The following is a 22150-nucleotide window of genomic DNA, read 5'->3' as shown; positions in this document are numbered from 1 at the left end:
TAAGGTTAAGGGAGGGAGACATCAGGAGTTAAGGTTAAGGGAGGGAGACTTATCAGGTGTTAAGGTTAAGGGAGGGAGACTTATCAGGTGTTAAGGTTAAGGGAGGGAGACTTATAAGGTGTTAAGGTGAAGGGAGGGAGACTTATCAGGTGTTAAGGTGAAGGGAGTGAGACTTATCAGGTGTTAAGGTGAAGGGAGGGAGACTTATCAGGTGTTAAGGTTAAGGGAGGGAGACTTATCAGGAGTTAAGTTTAAGGGAGGGAGACTTATCAGGTGTTAAGGTTAAGGGAGGGAGACTTATCAGGAGTTAAGGTTAAGGGAGGGAGACTTAACAGGTGTTAGGTGAAGGGAGGGAGACTTATCAGGTGTTAAGGTTAAGGGAGGGAGACTTAACAGGTGTTAAGGTGAAGGGAGGGAGACTTATCAGGAGTTAAGGTTAAGGGAGGGAGACTTATCAGGTGTTAAGGTTAAGGGAGGGAGACTTATCAGGTGTTAAGGTTAAGGGAGGGAGACTTATCAGGTGTTAAGGTTAAGGGAGGGAGACTTATCAGGTGTTAAGGTTAAGGGAGGGAGACTTATCAGGAGTTAAGGTTAAGGGAGGGAGACTTATCAGGTGTTAGGTGAAGGGAGGGAGACTTATCAGGTGTTAAGGTGAAGGGAGGGAGACTTAACAGGTGTTAAGGTGAAGGGAGGGAGACTTATCAGGTGTTAGGTGAAGGGAGGGAGACTTAACAGGTGTTAAGGTGAAGGGAGGGAGACTTATCAGGTGTTAAGGTGAAGGGAGGGAGACTTAACAGGTGTTAAGGTGAAGGGAGGGAGACTTATCAGGTGTTAAGGTGAAGGGAGGGAGACTTATCAGGTGTTAAGGTGAAGGGAGGGAGACTTATCAGGTGTTAAGGTGAAGGGAGGGAGACTTATCAGGTGTTAAGGTGAAGGGAGGGAGACTTAACAGGTGTTAAGGTGAAGGGAGGGAGACTTATCAGGTGTTAGGTGAAGGGAGGGAGACTTATCAGGTGTTAAGGTGAAGGGAGGGAGACTTATCAGGTGTTAAGGTGAAGGGAGGGAGACTTAACAGGTGTTAAGGTGAAGGGAGGGAGACTTATCAGGTGTTAAGGTGAAGGGAGGGAGACTTATCAGGTGTTAAGGTGAAGGGAGGGAGACTTATCAGGTGTTAAGGTGAAGGGAGGGAGACTTATCAGGTGTTAAGGTGAAGGGAGGGAGACTTATCAGGTGTTAAGGTGAAGGGAGGGAGACTTATCAGGTGTTAAGGTGAAGGGAGGGAGACTTATCAGGTGTTAAGGTGAAGGGAGGGAGACTTATCAGGTGTTAAGGTGAAGGGAGGGAGACTTATCAGGTGTTAAGGTGAAGGGAGGGAGACTTATCAGGTGTTAAGGTGAAGGGAGGGAGACTTATCAGGTGTTAAGGTGAAGGGAGGGAGACTTATCAGGTGTTAAGGTGAAGGGAGGGAGACTTATCAGGTGTTAAGGTGAAGGGAGGGAGACTTATCAGGTGTTAAGGTGAAGGGAGGGAGACTTATCAGGTGTTAAGGTGAAGGGAGGGCGACTTATCAGGTGTTAAGGTGAAGGGAGGGAGACTTATCAGGTGTTATCATAAGGTGTTAAGGTGAAGGGAGGGAGACTTAACAGGTGTTAAGGTGAAGGGAGGGAGACTTATCAGGTGTTAAGGTGAAGGGAGGGAGACTTATCAGGTGTTAAGGTTAAGGGAGGGAGACTTATCAGGTGTTAAGGTGAAGGGAGGGAGACTTAACAGGTGTTAAGGTGAAGGGAGGGAGACTTATCAGGTGTTAAGGTGAAGGGAGGGAGACTTATCAGGTGTTAAGGTGAAGGGATGGAGACTTATCAGGTGTTAAGGTGAAGGGAGGGAGACTTATCAGGTGTTAAGGTGAAGGGAGGGAGACTTAACAGGTGTTAAGGTGAAGGGAGGGAGACTTATCAGGTGTTAAGGTGAAGGGAGGGAGACTTATCAGGTGTTAAGGTGAAGGGATGGAGACTTATCAGGAGTTAAGGTGAAGGGAGGGAGACTTATCAGGTGTTAAGGTGAAGGGAGGGAGACTTATCAGGTGTTAAGGTGAAGGGAGGGGGACTTATCAGGTGTTAAGGTGAAGGGAGGGAGACTTATCAGGTGTTAAGGTGAAGGGAGGGAGACTTATAAGGTGTTAAGGTGAAGGGAGGGAGACTTATCAGGTGTTAAGGTAAAGGGAGGGAGACTTATCAGGTGTTAAGGTGAAGGGAGGGAGACTTAACAGGTGTTAAGGTGAAGGGAGGGAGACTTATCAGGAGTTAAGGTTAAGGGAGGGAGAATGGTGGATTTATGCAATCATCTAAGTTTCACAGTTTAAGATCAGGATCATCATCCTATAAGTTTAATCACTCAATGTTATCATCTTAAGGTGTAGCCAGTACTTAGAAACGTGTTGACTGAGATGAAGACAATCCTGAATATGATCAGTCCAGAGGTTAATGGTAGAGTTGTTTCATGTATACTCAAAGCAGATACCAGTAAAACTATCGATAAGGCATGTTCTTCTTATACAATTAAGAAATGATGAATTTTGCAAAAACAAAATTAATCCTGCTTAGGAATTCTGTTCATATCAAAACTTTAATGAATTTTTGTGTTGTACATCTTGTCACGCTTGCATCAGATTATTTCTGACATTTTACACGATTGTTTAACAGAAAATTTCTGAAAACTCCACCTAGTGATCTGATGTGAGGAGAATATGCTGGTAACAGGTGTAGGTACTCCCACTTCATACTCATATAATCCTGTATATCAGTCACTGTGTGGGACCTTATACTAGTGTACATTATAATTCTATTGTTTATCAGTCACTGTGTGGGACCTCATACTAGTGTACGCTATAATTCTATTGTTTATCGCTATAATTCTATTGTTTATCAGTCACTGTGTGGGACCTTACTAGTGTACGCTATAATTCTATTGTTTATCAGTCATGGTGTGGGACCTTACTAGTGTACGCTATAATTCTATTGTTTATCAGTCATGGTGTGGGACCCCAACAGTGAAATAGTTACATCAAACCTTACTAGTGTACGCTATAATTCTATTGTTTATCAGTCATGGTGTGGGACCTCATACTGATGATGGATTTTTTTTACTGTACCAAATAGTTACACCAAACCCAAACAGTGAAATGGTTACACCAAACCCCAACAGTGAAATAGTTACACCAAACCCCTACAGTGAAATAGTTACACCAAAACCCAACAGTGAAATAGTTACACCAGTCCCCAACAGTGAATTAGTTACATCAAACCCGAACAGTGAAATAGTTACAACAAACCCCAACAGTGAAATAGTTACACCAAACCCCAACAGTGAAATAGTTACACCAGTCCCCAACAGTGAAATAGTTACACCAAAACCCAACAGTGAAATAGTTACACCAAACCTCAACAGTGAAATAGTTACACCAAAACCCAACAGTGAAATAGTTACACCAAACCCCAACAGTGAAATAGTTACATCAAACCCGAACAGTGAAATAGTTACACCAAACCCCTACAGTGAAATAGTTACACCAAAACCCAACAGTGAAATAGTTACACCAGTCCCCAACAGTGAAATAGTTACATCAAACCCGAACAGTGAAATAGTTACAACAAACCCTAACAGTGAAATAGTTACACCAAACCCCAACAGTGAAATAGTTACACCAAAACCCAACAGTGAAATAGTTACACCAGTCCCCAACAGTGAAATAGTTGCACCAAACCTCAACAGTGAAATAGTTACACCAGACCCCAACAATGAAAAAGTCACACCAAACCCCAACAGTGAAATAGTTACACCAAATCCTATCAGTGAAATAGTTGTCACATTTTCCTGAAAGTGAAATTGGCTGAAATACCTTCATATTGACAAGGATTAAATGAAAACGACTAATTATCTTAGCAGTTTAGCTGATGGGTTTATGACCTTACAGTTGGGTGGTGGCTTGTCAGATTACTAATTGTTAGTAGTCCAGGGTATTATTCCACTGTGTCATATTATTACAAATTAGCTGTGACTGAGGTTTATTATCTCATTAATTAAACATTTATAAGCTGCTGGCAGACAGGGGATTCATTTCTGATGATCTTTATTAGATATCATTGTATCAAAAATACACAGGATTTACTTCTACATCGCGCTATTGATATTTTCATGGAAAATCATTCAATTTTCACCTATTGACATCGACAATGACCTCTGACCTTATATTCTTACCTACCCTACGTGATATAATTGAAAATGCATTCCATGTGCATAGAATTCTTATCTCACACCGAGTATAAGTCTGAATCAGGGACAAATATCAATACCTATAAATTAGAATATCTCAGGTGTTATGATAAACCTGCTGACAAAAACACATGGTGGGATTACACCCTCTCACTCGTATAAGTTAAAAAGCTGATGGGTAGATGTCTACGCTGACAAAGATTATCTCAGCTAGGCCATCAAAGATATGTAAGTAAATAGTGTGAGAATTTTATTTCATTGACAGGCATGACAATAGCAATGTATTTACACTTATGTGTAGATTTTCATCACTGTGTACTGAAATATTTATATCTTCATGTCCTCGCTATTTTTTGGTAAGGTTGAATTTAGTGATACCCTTATACATGACATTGTGTCCTGTTACAGCCCATTGTACCATGTCCTTTACAGCCCATTGTACCATGTCCTTTAAAGCCCATTGTACCGTGTCCTTTACAGCCCATTGTACCGTGTCCTTTACAGCCCATTGTACCATGTCCTTTACAGCCCATTGTACCATGTCCTTTACAGCCCATTTTACCATGTCCTTTACAGCCCATTGTACCATGTCCTTTACAGCCCATTTTACCGTGTCCTTTACAGCCCATTTTACCGTGTCCTTTACAGCCCATTGTATCGTGTCCTTTACAGCCCATTTTACCGTGTCCTTTACAGCCCATTTTACCATGTCCTTTACAGCCCATTGTACCGTGTCCTTTACAGCCCATTTTACCATGTCCTGTACTGCCCATTGGACGGTGTCCTACCTCAAACTTATTTCCTCATTCATACACGCATTGATAGAAAACCATTGCATCAGTCTATTCAATGACTTCACTCTATAGGACTTCAGTTCTTAAAGCAATTTGGTAAGACTATATCTAGAGTTCATTTCCACTAATAACTTTGAATGAGTATGTTTTACGAGGTTCTATGGTGAAGGTCGAGGTGTACTAATAAATTTTTTTTCGAAAAAAACTTTTAACCAGTTCTGGGACATCCTTAACTAGGAACTTAATTTCTAAAGAGATTTTAATCAAACTGTTTTATGAGAATATCTCAGGATTCAAAGATCAAGGTCATGCTATTAATAGAAGTTTATTACACAGAAGTACTAATATGCATGAAACCAAGAACATTCATGTCTGTAGACACTTTCTGTGGTTGTAATTTTGGGTCATATTTTAGCTTGTCTATTCAGAGAATGGCGGGGGGAGTAGGGAAATGGGGAGGGGGGCACAAACATAGTCACCCTGGTGTCAGCAGCAGCCTCTTAAAATGTTGGAAGATTTTCCTAGCAGTATTATACTGGATCATCATTATCAGAAAGTGTTGATTGTTAGAAGATTAAAGCATTTATATAAATCATTATATGTCAAACCATATTTTTCATTTCTATAGGGCCCAAAAGCGGTAACTTTCTATTTGTGAATTTTGTGAACAAGTCTTAAATTAAATTGTCCTGCAAGTTTTTCAAGTAGTATTGGATCACTTAAATGTTAAGGGAGTGTTGATAATCAAATAATTTGTTATTGATTACAATTTTTATCAATAAGAAGAACCACATCCATCATATTTATGAGGCAGAGCAGAAGTTCATTTCTATATCAAACTTAATGAGATTGATATTAAGGTTTTCCAGCAAGTCTTTTACATGAAGTATTAGATCACCGATGCCAAGAGGCTGTTGATTATCAAATAGGATTAATATGATTTGATTTCAATTTGTTCATGTTTATGGGGCCAAATATTGTACATTAATGCCCAGTACAAGTAATGACAAGAATGTATACTCTTATTGTGCAAGCCTAGTCATCACAAGAAATAGTTGTAACAAAAATATTGGGGTAGGCAAACTTTAATTAGATACTTTGCAATGTAATTGGAAATATACTGAGAGGAAAAAGAAACGCAATTAGCAGAAAGTTAATATTGTAAATTAAATCCTTGATATACACCCTTGAAACTTGACAAATGTGTGCATTTGAGTTAGGTCCCTATGGTACCGTATTAAAATCACCGATGCATAACTAAAATGCACACACTTCTTGTACAAAAGAATAAGAGACAAAAGCATGATATCTCGAACCCAGTATAAAGGATTGGTTCAAAATCTGTGTGTGCGAATCTTCAGACATATCCATCTTGATTTCCCACATTTTAAACATAAACAATTCACAGTAAAAAATGCCACGACTGTCCGAAGTTGACGGGGCTCGTGCCATTGCACTTCTTATGCAAGGTACCCCGCAAAATCAGGTCGCTAATCAATTTAGAGTCCATCCATCGAACATTTGCCGTCTCATCCAAAGACTACATGCTACCGGAAGGATTGCAGACTGTCCCCGAAGCGGTTGCCCTCATGTGACGATGCATCAGCATGATAGGGCAATGAGACTTTCGCACCTACACAATCGCACGGAAACAGCAAGGAACACAATTGGGTGTCATCATGTTCCAATTGATCCAAAGACAGTGCGTACTTGCCTGTGTGCCTTCGGTCTAAGATTGCTGCGGCCATATGTTCAACCACAGCTTAATGCGAGGCGACGTGCCAGACGAATGCAATGACTGAACGCACATTCTGTAAGACGCTTCCCAGTGCAATGTTGGAGAAGGGTCCTGTTCTCAGATGAGTCAGGTTTTCGCTTTACCGGGCTGACGACCGACGTGTCTATAGACGTACCCACGAGCACTATGCAGATGCTTGCGTGATAGAGAATAACTGCTTTAGAGGAGGATCGGTCATGGTAAGGGGAGGGATTGGGCATAGTAGCGAGGGTTTGTTGTGGTTATCTCGCAGCAAACAATGTCCCCACCCTAGACTGGCCCCCATAGAGCCCTGACCTCTCCCCAATAGAACATTTATGGGACGAGTTGGACAGAAGGATAAGACGTAAACCGAATCCTCCAATCAACGTCGCTCAGTTGGTGTTGGCGCTGGATGAGGAATGGAATCGTATACCAACGAGGAGGGTCAATATCAATTCAATGCACAAAAGGGTTCGTGCAGTAACTGCAGCTCAAATTTGAAAGGTTTACTTAACGTACACAAATGAAATTCTCTTAGATGACAGAGTGGTCAACTATCTTCCAGTTACACCATAATTATATTCTAAAACCCATTTTCCCGTAGTTGACCTTGAAATTCCTAATTGCGGTTTTTTTTTCCTCTCAGTATATGTTGTCGAATATACAAAATCTTCAACAATAATCCTTTACAAAAGCATAACACATTATCTTCATATGTAAGCAAGGGAGAACTTTAAAGAAAAAATGGGTGGGAAATCCAGACTGGTACTGTAACTTCTCTTAAAAATAAAGATGAATATAATATTTTCATCGACAAGGGAAGTAACTCTAATTTACAAAATTCCCACTTATAATGTCTCTTATGAAAAACAGAGAGATTATTTGATGAAAGATAAAAAAAAAATAATTTAACAGGTGCTATGTTATTTTTTCCTAAGAACTCCATGTAAATGTTTCTCAGTTTTGTCCACCTTGATGTAAAGATGGGAAGGGGATAGGGGAAGGAGACCTAATGCAACAGTGGTTATATGTTGGTTGTGCTTACACAAGTTCAGAGGCGTGATCACTATTTATTTGTCAATTTGTCATTAAAGAATCGAGGAAAGGAACTTTAGGTGTTGTAATGGGTCCTAACGGGTCCATCAGGTTGATATATTGTTTCTGTCTAGTGTGAAATAGTAACAGCCTGTTCATGTGACTTTTTTTCTAGCTGTTTAAGAGAGAAAGCTGCTTAAGTGCAGTGAGGAGAGTCTGATGATGTAGCGGAGTCAGACTGGTGTCTGGTCAGGGTTTTAGAGTGTCTAGTGTCTATACATAGTGGGAGAGTCTGATGTTGTAGCTGAGCCAGACTGGTGTCTGGTCAGGGTTTAGAGTGTCTAGTGTCTATAGGTAGTGAGGAGAGTCTGATGATGTAGTGGAATCAGACTGGTGTCTGGTCAGGGTTTAGAGTGTCTAGTGTCTATACATAGTGGGAGAGTCTGATGTTGTAGCTGAGCCAGACTGGTGTCTGGTCAGGGTTTAGAGTGTCTAGTGTCTATAGGTAGTGAGGAGAGTCTGATGATGTAGCTGAGTCAGACTGGTGTCTGGTCAGGGTTTAGAGTGTCTAGTGTCTATAGGTAGTGAGGAGAGTCTGATGATGTAGCGGAATCAGACTGGTGTCTGGTCAGGGTTTAGAGTGTCTAGTGTCTATACATAGTGGGAGAGTCTGATGTTGTAGCTGAGCCAGACTGGTGTCTGGTCAGGGTTTAGAGTGTCTAGTGTCTATAGGTAGTGAGGAGAGTCTGATGATGTAGCTGAGTCAGACTGGTGTCTGGTCAGGGTTTAGAGTGTCTAGCGTCTATACATAGTGGGAGAGTCTGATGATGTAGCTGAGTCAGACTGGTGTCTGGTCAGGGTTTTAGAGTGTCTAGTGTCTATAGGTAGTGAGGAGAGTCTGATGTTGTAGCTGAGTCAGACTGGTGTCTGGTCAGGGTTTAGAGTGTCTAGTGTCTATACATAGTGGGAGAGTCTGATGATGTAGCTGAGTCAGACTGTTTTCTGGGCAGGGATCAGGGAGTGTGTCTATGATACTGAGGAGAGTCTGATGTTGTAGCTGAGTCAGACTGTTTTCTGGGCAGGGATCAGGGAGTGTGTCTATGATACTGACAAGAGTCTGATGTTGTAGCTGAGTCAGACTGTTTTCTGGGCAGGGATCAGGGAGTGTGTCTATGATACTGAGGAGAGTCTGATGTTGTAGCTGAGTCAGACTGTTTTCTGGGCAGGGATCAGGGAGTGTGTCTATGATACTGAGAGAGTCTGATGTTGTAGCTGTCAGACTGTTTTCTGGGCAGGGATCAGGGAGTGTGTCTATGATACTGAGGAGAGTCTGATGTTGTAGCTGAGTCAGACTGTTTTCTGGGCAGGGATCAGGGAGTGTGTCTATGATACTGAGGAGAGTCTGATGTTGTAGCTGTCAGACTGTTTTCTGGGCAGGGATCAGGGAGTGTGTCTATGATACTGAGGAGAGTCTGATGTTGTAGCTGTCAGACTGTTTTCTGGGCAGGGATCAGGGAGTGTGTCTATGATACTGAGGAGAGTCTGATGTTGTAGCTGAGTCAGACTGTTTTCTGGGCAGGGATCAGGGAGTGTGTCTATGATACTGAGCTGTCAGACTGTTTTCTGGGCAGGGATCAGGGAGTGTGTCTATGATACTGAGGAGAGTCTGATGTTGTAGCTGAGTCAGACTGTTTTCTGGGCAGGGATCAGGGAGTGTGTCTATGATACTGAGGAGAGTCTGATGTTGTAGCTGTCAGACTGTTTTCTGGGCAGGGATCAGGGAGTGTGTCTATGATACTGAGGAGAGTCTGATGTTGTAGCTGAGTCAGACTGTTTTCTGGGCAGGGATCAGGGAGTGTGTCTATGATACTGAGGAGAGTCTGATGTTGTAGCTGAGTCAGACTGTTTTCTGGGCAGGGATCAGGGAGTGTGTCTATGATACTGAGGAGAGTCTGATGTTGTAGCTGAGACTGTTTTCTGAGGGATCAGGGAGTGTGTCTATGATACTGAGGAGAGTCTGATGTTGTAGCTGTCAGACTGTTTTCTGGGCAGGGATCAGGAAGTGTGTCTATGATACTGAGGAGAGTCTGATGTTGTAGCTGAGTCAGACTGTTTTCTGGGCAGGGATCAGGGAGTGTGTCTATGATACTGAGGAGAGTCTGATGTTGTAGCTGAGTCAGACTGTTTTCTGGGCAGGGATCAGGGAGTGTGTCTATGATACTGAGGAGAGTCTGATGTTGTAGCTGTCAGACTGTTTTCTGGGCAGGGATCAGGGAGTGTGTCTATGATACTGAGGAGAGTCTGATGTTGTAGCTGTCAGACTGTTTTCTGGGCAGGGATCAGGAAGTGTGTCTATGATACTGAGGAGAGTTGTAGCTGATGTCAGGGAGTGTGTCTATGATACTGGGAGAGTCAGGGATCAGACTGTTTTCTGGGCAGTGTGTCTATGATACTGAGGAGAGTCTGATGTTGTAGCTGTCAGACTGTTTTCTGGGCAGGGATCAGGGAGTGTGTCTATGATACTGAGGAGAGTCTGATGTTGTAGCTGAGTCAGACTGTTTTCTGGGCAGGGATCAGGGAGTGTGTCTATGATACTGAGGAGGGTCTGATGTTGTAGCTGTCAGACTGTTTTCTGGGCAGGGATCAGGAAGTGTGTCTATGATACTGAGGAGAGTCTGATGTTGTAGCTGAGTCAGACTGTTTTCTGGGCAGGGATCAGGGAGTGTGTCTATGATACTGAGGAGAGTCTGATGTTGTAGCTGAGTCAGACTGTTTTCTGGGCAGGGATCAGGGAGTGTGTCTATGATACTGAGGAGAGTCTGATGTTGTAGCTGAGTCAGACTGTTTTCTGGGCAGGGATCAGGGAGTGTGTCTATGATACTGAGGAGAGTCTGATGTTGTAGCTGAGTCAGACTGTTTTCTGGGCAGGGATCAGGGAGTGTGTCTATGATACTGAGGAGAGTCTGATGTTGTAGCTGAGTCAGACTGTTTTCTGGGCAGGGATCAGGGAGTGTGTCTATGATACTGAGGAGAGTCTGATGTTGTAGCTGAGTCAGACTGTTTTCTGGGCAGGGATCAGGGAGTGTGTCTATGATACTGAGGCAAGTCTTATTGGTGTATCATTTTATTAGATATAGCTTTCACATGTTTGGCCCATGAATATGAATACACAAGTTAGCATACATTCCAAATGTAATGAAATCCATGTATGCCTGCAAATATAATTTTTGGGATATAAATCTAGAAATATTTGAAATTATTGTTGTCAGAATATGTCAGTTTATTAAGTATAGACATAAATATGACGACAATATTGACCTTCAGGCCTAAGATGTGTAAAAATTATTCTAATTATGGTGAAACTTCATGGTTAATTACTGGAATACTCAGCCCTGAGACAAATACATCTCTTATAGAGGTATGTACAACATGGTTAATACAGGTTAGACCATTTACAAACCAATCCATAACCAAGAAGTACTAACAAGGAATTCATTTATTGTACACTTTAAATAATGGAATGTTCGACTGTCAGGAATCACTTCTCACTAAAGGTCATTTGAAATGTTTCCTAGAAACATAAAAGGGCCCTTGATAAATACCTGATGTTTGTTCACTTCACATGATATTTAAAACATTACAAATGACACACTGCAATAAATAGGAGACAGATGTTCATATCCCACAGGGTTCTATATATTGTATTTCGTTCAGTATCGGTGTACTTTTGTCACTACAGAGAATATGAATTTCTCTTTTATTTCATTCTGTCTGTAATTACAATATTGATCTAATTTTAATTTCAAATAAGAAAAAAAAAATGTGTACATTTTGTACATAAATTAACTCACTAGTGACAAGAAATATTGGTCCCCAGGGTCTGGTGTTGGTATCAACTCAACCAGTTGACATTTAGCCACTTAAACATCATCCCTGATAGTTAACTGTTTGAACAAGTTTCAAATTTACTCAAATTTAAAAATGTGTTAGAACTGAGAAAAATCACAGAATGTGGAGTTATTGTAGTAGACTGGTTGTCAACAGGATTGGTGAGGATATGATTCTGTTTGACCTTTGAGTGTACATAGACAATGGTGTACTAATTGGCCAGTTGATTGGTACTGCTGAATATTATGTGCCTATAATGAGTCTGTACAATTGTGTTCTTGGCTTTGGACATGTCCCAATCGACTAGTCACATCCCATCACTCATCCGTCCTCTAAATTAGTGTTTGTCTGGTACTGAGAGCACTGTCAATAGGATCCACCTTTTATTATGAAATTTGAAGTATTTTGATTGGAGCTGTATGTGGATTTTACCTGAGATTCTATTCACAATTAATTGTTGTATTGTTTAATCAATAGACATGTTCTCATTAGCTCCTAGCTGTAGATTAATTAGTGTACAGTGTTCAGGGATAGCACGAGAAGTGTTGTATTACTTGTATGGGTATTCTACACAGCATGGTATCATTCCAGTGTCATCATTTTTCTACTGACTTTGATAAAACTGGATGCAAATGTCACATGTGAGATTATTTACACGGCTAAAGCTACCATTTACTGAATATTGAACTGAATATGTGTGTATTTCATCTTGTCCGAGTCAATCTGATCATGTTTATGATATTGACAGTAAAATAACAATAATGCTACAGTATCATTACATTACAAGTGTCTTTGTTTCTCACATGTTTCCGGTGTTTCTAGCCTAGTGAGATTCTCTTAACATTATATAATGACGAAGACACATTAATTTTCTTATAATTTGGTTTGATGTTTACATTAAATTTTCTATAAATTACTTGTAAGGCAAGTAAAATTGAAATGAACAGTATTTCTACCATGATCTCCAATGAAATTTTAAAAATAGAAGAACACATAAGAACTATTCCACTAATATAAGAAGTCGTGAGGGAAATTCTGTTTTGCCAATGGTAACTGGTTTTATTTTCTATAAATATTTGTTTCATGCCTTGGTTGTAAATTTGTGTAGCACAGAATGTGTCTATGTTATGTTCACAGTTAATGAAAGTGATATACAGTCGTATGTCAGTTAGGAACCAGGATATGGCCTAGCTGTTGTATACAAATTGTGGCTATGTTACCACATCAGCAGTATCAGATGCTACACTGAGGTAGATGTTTAAAGATAAATATCACCGTAAAGCCATTAAGTTTTTATTTTGTGCAGTATTTATGATATGAAAAATGAAGAATTTGATTAAGATTTTTGAAGTGCAATAGTAACTGTGTTTGTTTATCTTTGAAATATTTTACTTGTTCAGTAATCAATAATTTTGGGATTGTAAGCAGTTATTTACTTATATATATCAGGCTTTGATGATGTTGTTGTATAAGGTCCTCGGTTACCCTGCTGTTTATTATGAAGACTATATGTCAGCAATATTATTGTAACATGGTCATTTATATGCAGGGGTGGATACGGTATTTCATTGTGATTTATTAACCAAGCTGTATAAAGTGGTAGCTGCAATGGTAGCTGCATCAGAAATGGGGCATACGCTACAAAGTCATGGATTAATCTAGAGTTTGGGAAATATTACCCATTGTGGAAGAAGGTAAATTTTTAGGTTATTTTGAGAAATGGAAGAATTTCAGACATTCAGTTAATAAGTGAGATAGGATAAATATGACATACATGAAGATTACAGGAATGAAATATGACAATGCTGAGGTTAGACTGATATTTCTTTTTCATGATCGCATGATTTGAAAACATGTTAAATAAAAACATATTAATTAGCTCTGTTTTTGGGAAAGTTTTTATTATATTAGGAAATTTCTACTATGATTTCAGTATATTTTCTTTATGAGTAATTGTTTATATTGAGAGGAGGAAACAAACCACTTGTGGAATACAGCCATTTTCTGGTAGTAAAATTGGTCTAGATTAATCACTGTATGTTTTCTTTTACAGCTCACAAGGTTTTCTAATCTACTTGGATATGCTTGTTTCATGTTTTTTAAGAAAATGGTTTCTTTTGTACAATCCCTTGTTACTGACTTTCTGTGTAGCTCGAGGGGGCTACTACTGCACAAGAAATGTGCATTTTTATAACATACTGTAAAAATTCTAGATATCGCGCCCAATTGGCAAATTAGAGCAATGATGGGTTTGTGTCTCCACAGTTATTTGTAGATATACAAACAACATGCCAAAATTACAATCAGCATCGTCATATTATTGTACATTACTTTTGATGTCAAAAATGCTAAAATAAGATTACTACTAAAAACATACAGAATATCAGCTGTATCAAGTCCTGTAATGTTTATTGATATTTCATATTACTTACATAATCATGTCCTAACCTGATGTAGGGTTGATTAGACTCGTGTGTTTTGTTTGTAGCCCGACATATGACTATAGGTATGGATATATCACCAATGATGTTAAGGAAATATATACATCTCATGAATTTCTTCTCTGATAGGTAATTTTATAGGTAAATCTAAACATGCTTTTTAATTGAGTTAGTATATTTGGATGAAAATACCTGAAGTAATTTCCGTACTAAATAAAAAAAACCCCAACATTTTAATTAATTGTGTATCTATTTAATTTCATGTCTTGAATAGATATGTGTTGACTTGTTGTGATCAATTAGAGGATTACATTATCTATATGTATATAGGCACAAGGTTTTGATTAAAGCCCTGAGGTGAGGAGAAGTATAGACAGCAGGGAATCTGTGACAACCGTATAAACTCAGTCAGCTAGAGTGTTGTCCTATGTAACCTCAGGTGAGGTACGTAAATTGACACTCCGTATCAGAGGCGGTTTGCGTTTCTCAGGAAGCTCAGTAACAGACTGGTTTGTGCTGACATCGTTGTGTCCTTGGGAAAGAGACTTTGCCTTCATTGCTCTGTATGGCATGTGATGGGCCTTTCTTATGTTGTTCAGTGAGGTTCCTTACAGCTCCATATTGACACTTATTACATGGTTTAGGAGTTTACATTCTCAAACAGTTTGTGTAATATGAATATATGGACTTGCTCACCTTCCATGTAACATGGAGATATGGACTCTCCACCTTTTGTGTTACTCAGATGTATGTTTTTCCAACCTTTTGTTTAATAGATATATGTAAGCACATGACATAGATACCATTTTCTATATAACTGTTCCTATGTAAATCCATATTTTCTTTTATTCACAGGGTAAACATGTGTTATTTCTCAGTAACAAACATCTGAAGGAAGGAACACCTGGACTAAGCACACCTAAGTCTCCAGGTGTCCAGTGTCCAAAGGTGTGACAACATGGAGAAGATGACCATGGATAATTTAATTGATGTGGATGGTCTGTCGGAGGAGGAGCGTGCTGTTATTCTCAATGTCCTCAAACGTGATGAGAACCTCCGCCAATCAGAGAACCAGAAAATTGGGTAGGTTTATTATCATCATGATGTTAACAGTTGTCTCCCTGGTAGCCTACTGTTAGTTTTTTCCTGTGGTAGCATACTGTTAGTTGTCTCCCCTTGTTAGCCTACTGTTAGTTATCTCCCCAGGTAACCTACTGTTAATTGTCTCCCTGGTAGCCTACTGTTAGTTGTCTCCCTGGTACCCTACTGTTAATTGTCTCCCCTGGTAGCCTACTGTTAGTTGTCTCCCCTGGTAGCCTACTGTTAAATGTCTGCCCTGGTAACCTACTGTTAAAGATCTCACCTGGTAGCCTACTGTACATTGTCTACCCTGGTAGCCTACTGTAAATTCTCTCCCCTGGTAGCCTACTGTTAAAGATCTCCCCTGCTAGCCTACTGTACATTGTCTACCCTGGTAGCCTACTGTAAATTGTCTACCCTGGTAGCCTACTGTTAATTGTCTCCCCTGGTAGCCTGCTGTTAATGATCTCCCCTGGTAGCCTACTCTAAATTGTCTCCCCTGGTAGCCTACTGTTTGTTGTATCCCCTGGTAGCCTAGTATTAATTGTCTCCCCTTGTAGCCTACTGTACATTGTCTACCCTAGTAGCCTACTGTAAGTTGTCTACCCTGGTAGCCTACTGTAAATTGTCTACCCTGGTAGCCTACTGTAAATTGTCTTCCCTTGTAGCCTACTGTACATTGTCTACCCTAGTAGCCTACTGTTAGTTGTCTCTCCTGGCAGGCTATTAATTGTCTCCCCTTGTAGCCTACTGTAAATTGTCTCCCCTGGTAGCTTATTGTTATTTGTTTCCCCTGGTAGCCTACCGTTAGTTGTTTCCCCTGGTAACCTAATGTATATTGTCTCCCCTGGTAGTCTACTGTTGAAATAAATACTATAAGAAAAAATTATTCCTGATGTACAACATCTGTTATAAGCCACATAGATTTCTGTACTGTTGTCAGGTGATGTGATAAAGACAATCGAATTACTGAGTAAATTGAGGTGCGTGCCATGGTGCTATGTCTATTATTTCTCCCACCTTGTCTCAAATTTTCTTTAGCCTTTAGCATGTGGCTCTGAATGGATATATACTTCAAGTTCCACCAGAATGGCGGTTGGGGATTATATGAATATCAAATTTGTCAGTGAATGACCTTGCTAAAGTGTCAAGGTCACAAGGGTCTCACAAGAAACTTTCAGATTGTCTTGATGTACTGATTTATGATATCATTTCCTTATGGAAATGGAAAAATTAGATAACATGAATATAAAACTAAATACACTTTAATAAAGATATATTTAATCTCACATAATCTGCCCTATCCAGAAAAATTGCCTTTACTGAAAGAAAATTATTGCAAAATACAAAATATTGGCTATTGAAGATGGTCTATAGCTGATTTTCAAATATGAAAAACCAAGACCTCTCTCAAACATTTATGTGATCCCAATGTCAAGACCACACTTAATGATTTTTATCATATGTAAGCGATTGTGTAAGCAGACCTGCCTCATTCATGTTGGATTCATGAACTTCACAAAGGCTCATGTAAAGCATGTGGTTAGTCAAGTTGACCTGTATCAAAGCTTCTTACTACCTGTCTTATCAAGGTACTGGATCATATGTATGAAAATTTCAGTTAGTCTGAAGTCAAGATGAAATATGCTGAGGATAAAAATGCGAGAAGTATTGAATATTTCCTGTCTATATATCAAACTGAATGTAGACCCACTACAAAACTGAAAATTAGGGACATGTCTGACCCCTTCATCAACTACTAACCTTAATTTTACCCTTCCTTTTGACTGAAGGTGATAGCTTTGAATCATATTTTGTATCAGCTTTGATAAATATGTTTGACTGAATCAACAGTTGTCATCAGTTGCCATGGGGACTCACAATTTTATGCTTGTTACAGGCAATTACGGCTGGAGATCCAGTCCATACGAATGAAAAGTGTCCTTAGGGATGGGGATGACCTGTCTAAAATGTGTGCCCGTTGTCATGGTGAACTTGGCTTCCTGTTCAACAGAGGCGAGATTTGTCCCTCTTGTCATTTTAAAGTGTGCAAGCTTTGTCAAGAGACCTTACTGAATGGCAAGTGGCTGTGTTCCTTGTGTTACAAACAGAGGTAAGTAATATATGATATCCATATTACAGTGTTTAGGAAACTTACCCCATGCCTGGTAATAAACCCACCAATACCTATTGCTGAACTAACAAACCATTACCTTGTAGTAAGCCCACCCCCTACTTTTGACCCTGGGCTTATTAAAGGATAACATTACCAGTTATATAAAACATCAGAAATAAACCAATAATAAATATCATATAATGCTTTTTTCTGACATCTCTGATGCAACCCTTGTGAGCAATGCTCAGCATACCCAAGGATCTCTTTATCCAAATGAAGACAAAGGATCTAGTTATCCAGGTGAAGGAGCAAGAATCTATTCATCCAGGCAAGGAGACAACAATCTATTTGTCCATGCGAGAACCCAGGATTCATTCATCAAGGACAGGGACAAACAGGCTATTTATAGAATTTATGGGCCATGGATCTATTCATCAAGAGATGAGTCTGGGATCTATTCATCCAGATGAGGACAAAAGATCTAGACAAAGGATCTAGTTATCCAGGTGAAGGACCAAGGATCTATTCAGGTGAGGGCAGAGGACTTGGTCATCAAGGCCAGGATCTATTCCTCCAGATGAGGGGCCCAGGATTTATCTATCCAGGTGAAGGACCCAGGATTTATTTATTCAGGTGAAGGGCCAAGGATGTTTTCAGGCAAAGCTCAAGATTCTATCTATCCACGCAAGTGCCAAGATTCTATCTATCCACACAAGGGCCAAAATTCTATCTATCCACACAAGGGCCAAGATTCTATCTATCCACGCAAGGGCCAAGATTCTATCTATCCACACAAGTGCCATACAAGGGCCAAGATTCTATCTATCCACACAAGGGCCAAGATTCTATCTATCCACACAAGGGCCAAGATTCTATCTATCCAGACGAGGGTCTAAGGATCTATTTATCTAGTTAAGGGCCCACGATTGATCTTGGAGGGGGTCCAGGATCTATTAATCTAGTTAAGGGCCCACGATTGACTCATCAAGGAGGGAGTCCAAGATCTGTTTATCTAGTTAAGGGCCAGGATTGATTTATCTAGAAGGGGGTCCAGGATCTATTTATCTAGTTAAGGGCCCAGGATTATTCATTAAGGAGGGAGTCCAGGATCTGTTTATCTAGTTAAGGGCCCAGGATTGATTTATCTAGAAGGGGGTCCAGGATCTATTTATCTAGTTAAGGGCCCAGGATTATTCATCAAGGAGGGGGTCCAGGATCTATTTATCTAGTTAAGGGCCCAGGATTGATTCATCACGGAGGGGGTCCAGGATCTATTTATCTAGTTAAGGGCCCAGAATTAATTTATCTAGAATGAGGTCAAGGATCTATTTATCTAGTTAAGGGTCCAGGATTGATCTTGGAGGGGGTCCAGGATCTGTTTATCTAGTTAAGGGCCCAGGATGGATTTATCTAGAAGGGGGTCCAGGATCTATTTATCTAGTTAAGGGCCCAGGATTATTCATCAAGGAGGGGGTCCAGGATCTATTTATCTAGTTAAGGGCCCACGATTGATTCATCAAGGAGGGAGTCCAGGATCTGTTTATCTATGTGAAGGTCAAGGATCCACTTATTCATCATATCAATTTGTATTTGTAAATCCCAGATGTATAGAACATGTTTTCTGTAAGTAGTAACTGGAGGAAACCAATAGACATTTCGAAAATGATATGAAATAAATTTAGTAAGGTTGGTGTGAGTTGTTCTAGCTTGAAAAATTGTTCGTGCTCCATAAATGTGTAGGAAATCCTCGTTACCCTAAAACTGATTCTGATCTGAAGCAATTGGAATGAAATGCTTCTTTTCTGCCAATTATAAATGATAACCCATTCAGTTGATAGTATTTCTTTTAGAAGCTTGAATCTGTATGATTGAAGAAGAGAGATTGTTGTCCTGTTGATGAATCAGCTGTGACTATTGTGTATAAAAAAGTACAACCTTTGGGAATGAAAAACAAGCTTTGTGCTTTGCCACTTTTTTCCTTAATATTGATTTGTTATTGTAAATGCTCAGTGGAGCTCTAAACAGATTCCATTAAAGTATTTGTACCTGTTATCTACAGCACTACAGGTATCGGGTGCAGGGGGTATAACTCTTCCATCCTTGTTAATGTTTGGCTTATACATACACATCTTATGTACTAAAGCATTGATGCCTTGATGAAGTCAGGAACTCTGGTATTGTTTCCACAATGGAATCCAAATTACTTTACAGAAGTTTGATCAGTTTGGGAATTTGAATGAGAATGGTAAATAATATTTGTGGTATTTAAGCAGTGTTTGGTTGGAAGATAGCTATTAAAAGGTGTATTCCCAAGATTTTTCTGACTTCAACAAAGGTCAAGGAAGAGACCAACTCAAAGTCTTTGTGGTTTTTTTTCCACAGCAGAATCTAATATATGTACATGAGTTTCCCAAGAGTAAAGCTTTAAATGATAACCTAAATTATAAGTAAATATCTGGTCGTTTACTTGTACAGCTTTCATTCAGAGAGATTGTACTGCTGATGTCATGACTGGTCAATGTGAACTGTTTTATGTTGTACTTTATGCTCATTGAATAAACAACAGAACATTATGAAATTTAAGCTGTCTGTTCTGCCATCCATCTATAATCCAATGACATGTTTGAGTCATACATATCAATTTCTGATCACTTAGCTCAGCGTCAAGGTAGCACTGAGGCATTACAGGTCAAATTCATTGTCCTAGAGCAAACTTTATTCAGTTTAAGGTCAATAAAATGTCATATTCAATAAAGCTAGGCCATGTGTTCTGAATCATGAATTAAGTCACATTCACAATGGGGTCAAACACAAAGTAGATTGTTCATCAAGGCTAAAGAAATTTTAGCGCATCATATCATCACATGGTGGGCTATTCAAATTGTCTTGTGGCTGTCCACGTTTTCCTGAAAAGTGTTGGATGGATCACAATTCCATATGGAGGTACCCCTTGCTCCCCAGTTGTGCCACTTTTATTTTCGGGATTTATCAAAAAAAAAAAAAAAAAATGGTTGACTGGTGGTGATTTTTTATTTTGACAATGAAAATTCTGTTATCACTTTTTCGTGAGAAATACTTGATGGATCTTTCTCAAATTTTATACAGATATCCCCCTTGGTCTGCAGTTGTGCCCTTTTGATTTTTGACAGATCAGAAAAACCAATTAAGCGACAGATCACCATCTAGTATTCAATATATAAAGATTATTATATCTATTTCTTAAAGAGAATTTTCAAATTTCTCAAAATTTAAGAACAAATAAAGTCCAAACAGTAGTGGATGTCATGATCCCCTTGGGATCTAATTTGTTTGTAATAAAGAATATAAAAACATATGTTTGCTTGTCTATACACTTCATTTTAAAATGGCTTCTCAGCAAGTACAGACCAACAAATAAATTCATTTATCATTAATTTTTCTGAGACATTAATTTTTGATGATTTTGTGAGTACTCAAAATCCCTGAATTTATATGTTCATGAACTGTTGAAATAGGTTGAAGAAGATCCATTCAGTTTAATTTATCCATGAAGTCAATTGTGAATTCGCAATTATTACAATCTCCTTTTGTCTGGCATTTGGCATCATGTGTTCACGTCGAGACCTTGCAGCCTCTTGTATTCAGTATAACTTACCTGAGGTGATGTCAAGCCTTAACAGCCTCTTGTATTCAGTATAACTTACCTGAGGTGACGTCAAGCCTTAACAGCCTCTTGTATTCAGTATAACTTACCTGAGGTGACGTCAAGGCTTAGCAGCTTCTTGTATTAAGTATAACTTACCTGAGGTGATGTCAGCCTCTTGTATTCAGTATGACTTACCTGAGGTGATGTCAAGCCTTAACAGCCTCTTGTATTCAGTATAACTTACCTGAAATGATGTCAGCCTCTTGTATTCAGTATAACTTACCTGAGGTGACATCAAGGCTTAGCAGCCTCTTGTATTCAGTATAACTTACCTGAGGTGATGTCAAGCCTTAACAGCCTCTTGTATTCAGTATAACTTACCTGAGGTGATGTCAGCCTCTTGTATTCAGTATAACTTACCTGAGGTGACATCAAGGCTTAGCAGCCTCTTGTATTCAGTATAACTTACCTGAGGTGATGTCAAGGTTTAACAGCCTCTTGTATTCAATATAACTTACCTGAGGTGATGTCAAGCCTTAACAGCCTCTTGTATTCAGTATAACTTACCTGAGGTGATGTCAGCCTCTTGTATTCAGTATAACTTACCTGAGGTGACCTCAAGGCTTAGAAGCCTCTTGTATTCAGTATAATTTACCTGAGGTGATGTCAGTCTCTTGTATTCAGTATAACTTACCTGAGGTGACATCAAGGCTTAGAAGCCTCTTGTATTCTGTATAACTTACCTGAGGTGATGTCAGTCTCTTGTATTCAGTATAACTTACCTGAGGTGACATCAAGGCTTAGAAGCCTCTTGTATTCAGTATAACTTACCTGAGGTGTTGTCAGTCTCTTGTATTCAGTGTAACTTACCTGAGGTGATGTCAGCCTCTTGTATTCAGTATAATTTACCTGAGGTGATGTCAGCCTCTTGTATTCAGTATAACTTACCTGAGGTGACATCAAGGCTTAGAAGCCTCTTGTATTCAGTATAACTTACCTGAGGTGATGTCAGCCTCTTGTATTCAGTATAACTTACCTGAGGTGATGTCAGCCTCTTGTATTCAGTATAACTTACCTGAGGTGACATCAAGGCTTAGCAGCCTCTTGTATTCAGTATAACTTACCTGAGGTGATGTCAGCCTC

The 22150-nt window shown here is 39.5% G+C and overlaps 2 protein-coding genes across 2 annotated transcripts in view; both read left to right on the top strand.

Moving 5' to 3' along the window:
* Positions 1 to 3178: 3178 nt before the first annotated feature.
* Positions 3179 to 3874, top strand: LOC132565190 (platelet glycoprotein Ib alpha chain-like). Its single transcript, XM_060229821.1, has one exon. The coding sequence runs from the start codon at positions 3179 to 3181 to the stop codon at positions 3872 to 3874; it is 696 nt and encodes a 231-aa protein (XP_060085804.1).
* An 11270-nt stretch (positions 3875 to 15144) lies between these two features.
* Positions 15145 to 22150, top strand: part of LOC132565180 (synaptotagmin-like protein 4) — an 89546-nt gene continuing 82540 nt past the window's right edge. Inside the window, exons 1-2 of the mRNA XM_060229809.1 lie at positions 15145 to 15269; positions 17167 to 17379. Coding sequence (XP_060085792.1) covers positions 15145 to 15269; positions 17167 to 17379 — 338 coding nt within the window. The remainder of the gene's footprint in view (positions 15270 to 17166; positions 17380 to 22150) is intronic.

This window comes from Ylistrum balloti, unplaced genomic scaffold, assembly GCF_031769215.1.
Source record: "Ylistrum balloti isolate Yb309-2 unplaced genomic scaffold, AGI_CSIRO_Ybal_v1 Utg369700, whole genome shotgun sequence".
Taxonomy (NCBI): domain Eukaryota; kingdom Metazoa; phylum Mollusca; class Bivalvia; order Pectinida; family Pectinidae; genus Ylistrum; species Ylistrum balloti.
Note: the sequence above shows the minus strand (reverse complement) of the source record. Positions and strands in the feature narration are given on the sequence as shown.

Excerpts from the sequence above, each read along its gene's own strand:
- LOC132565190 (XM_060229821.1), top strand. The coding sequence starts at position 3,179 with ATGGTTACACCAAACCCCAACAGTGAAATAGTTACACCAAACCCCTAC.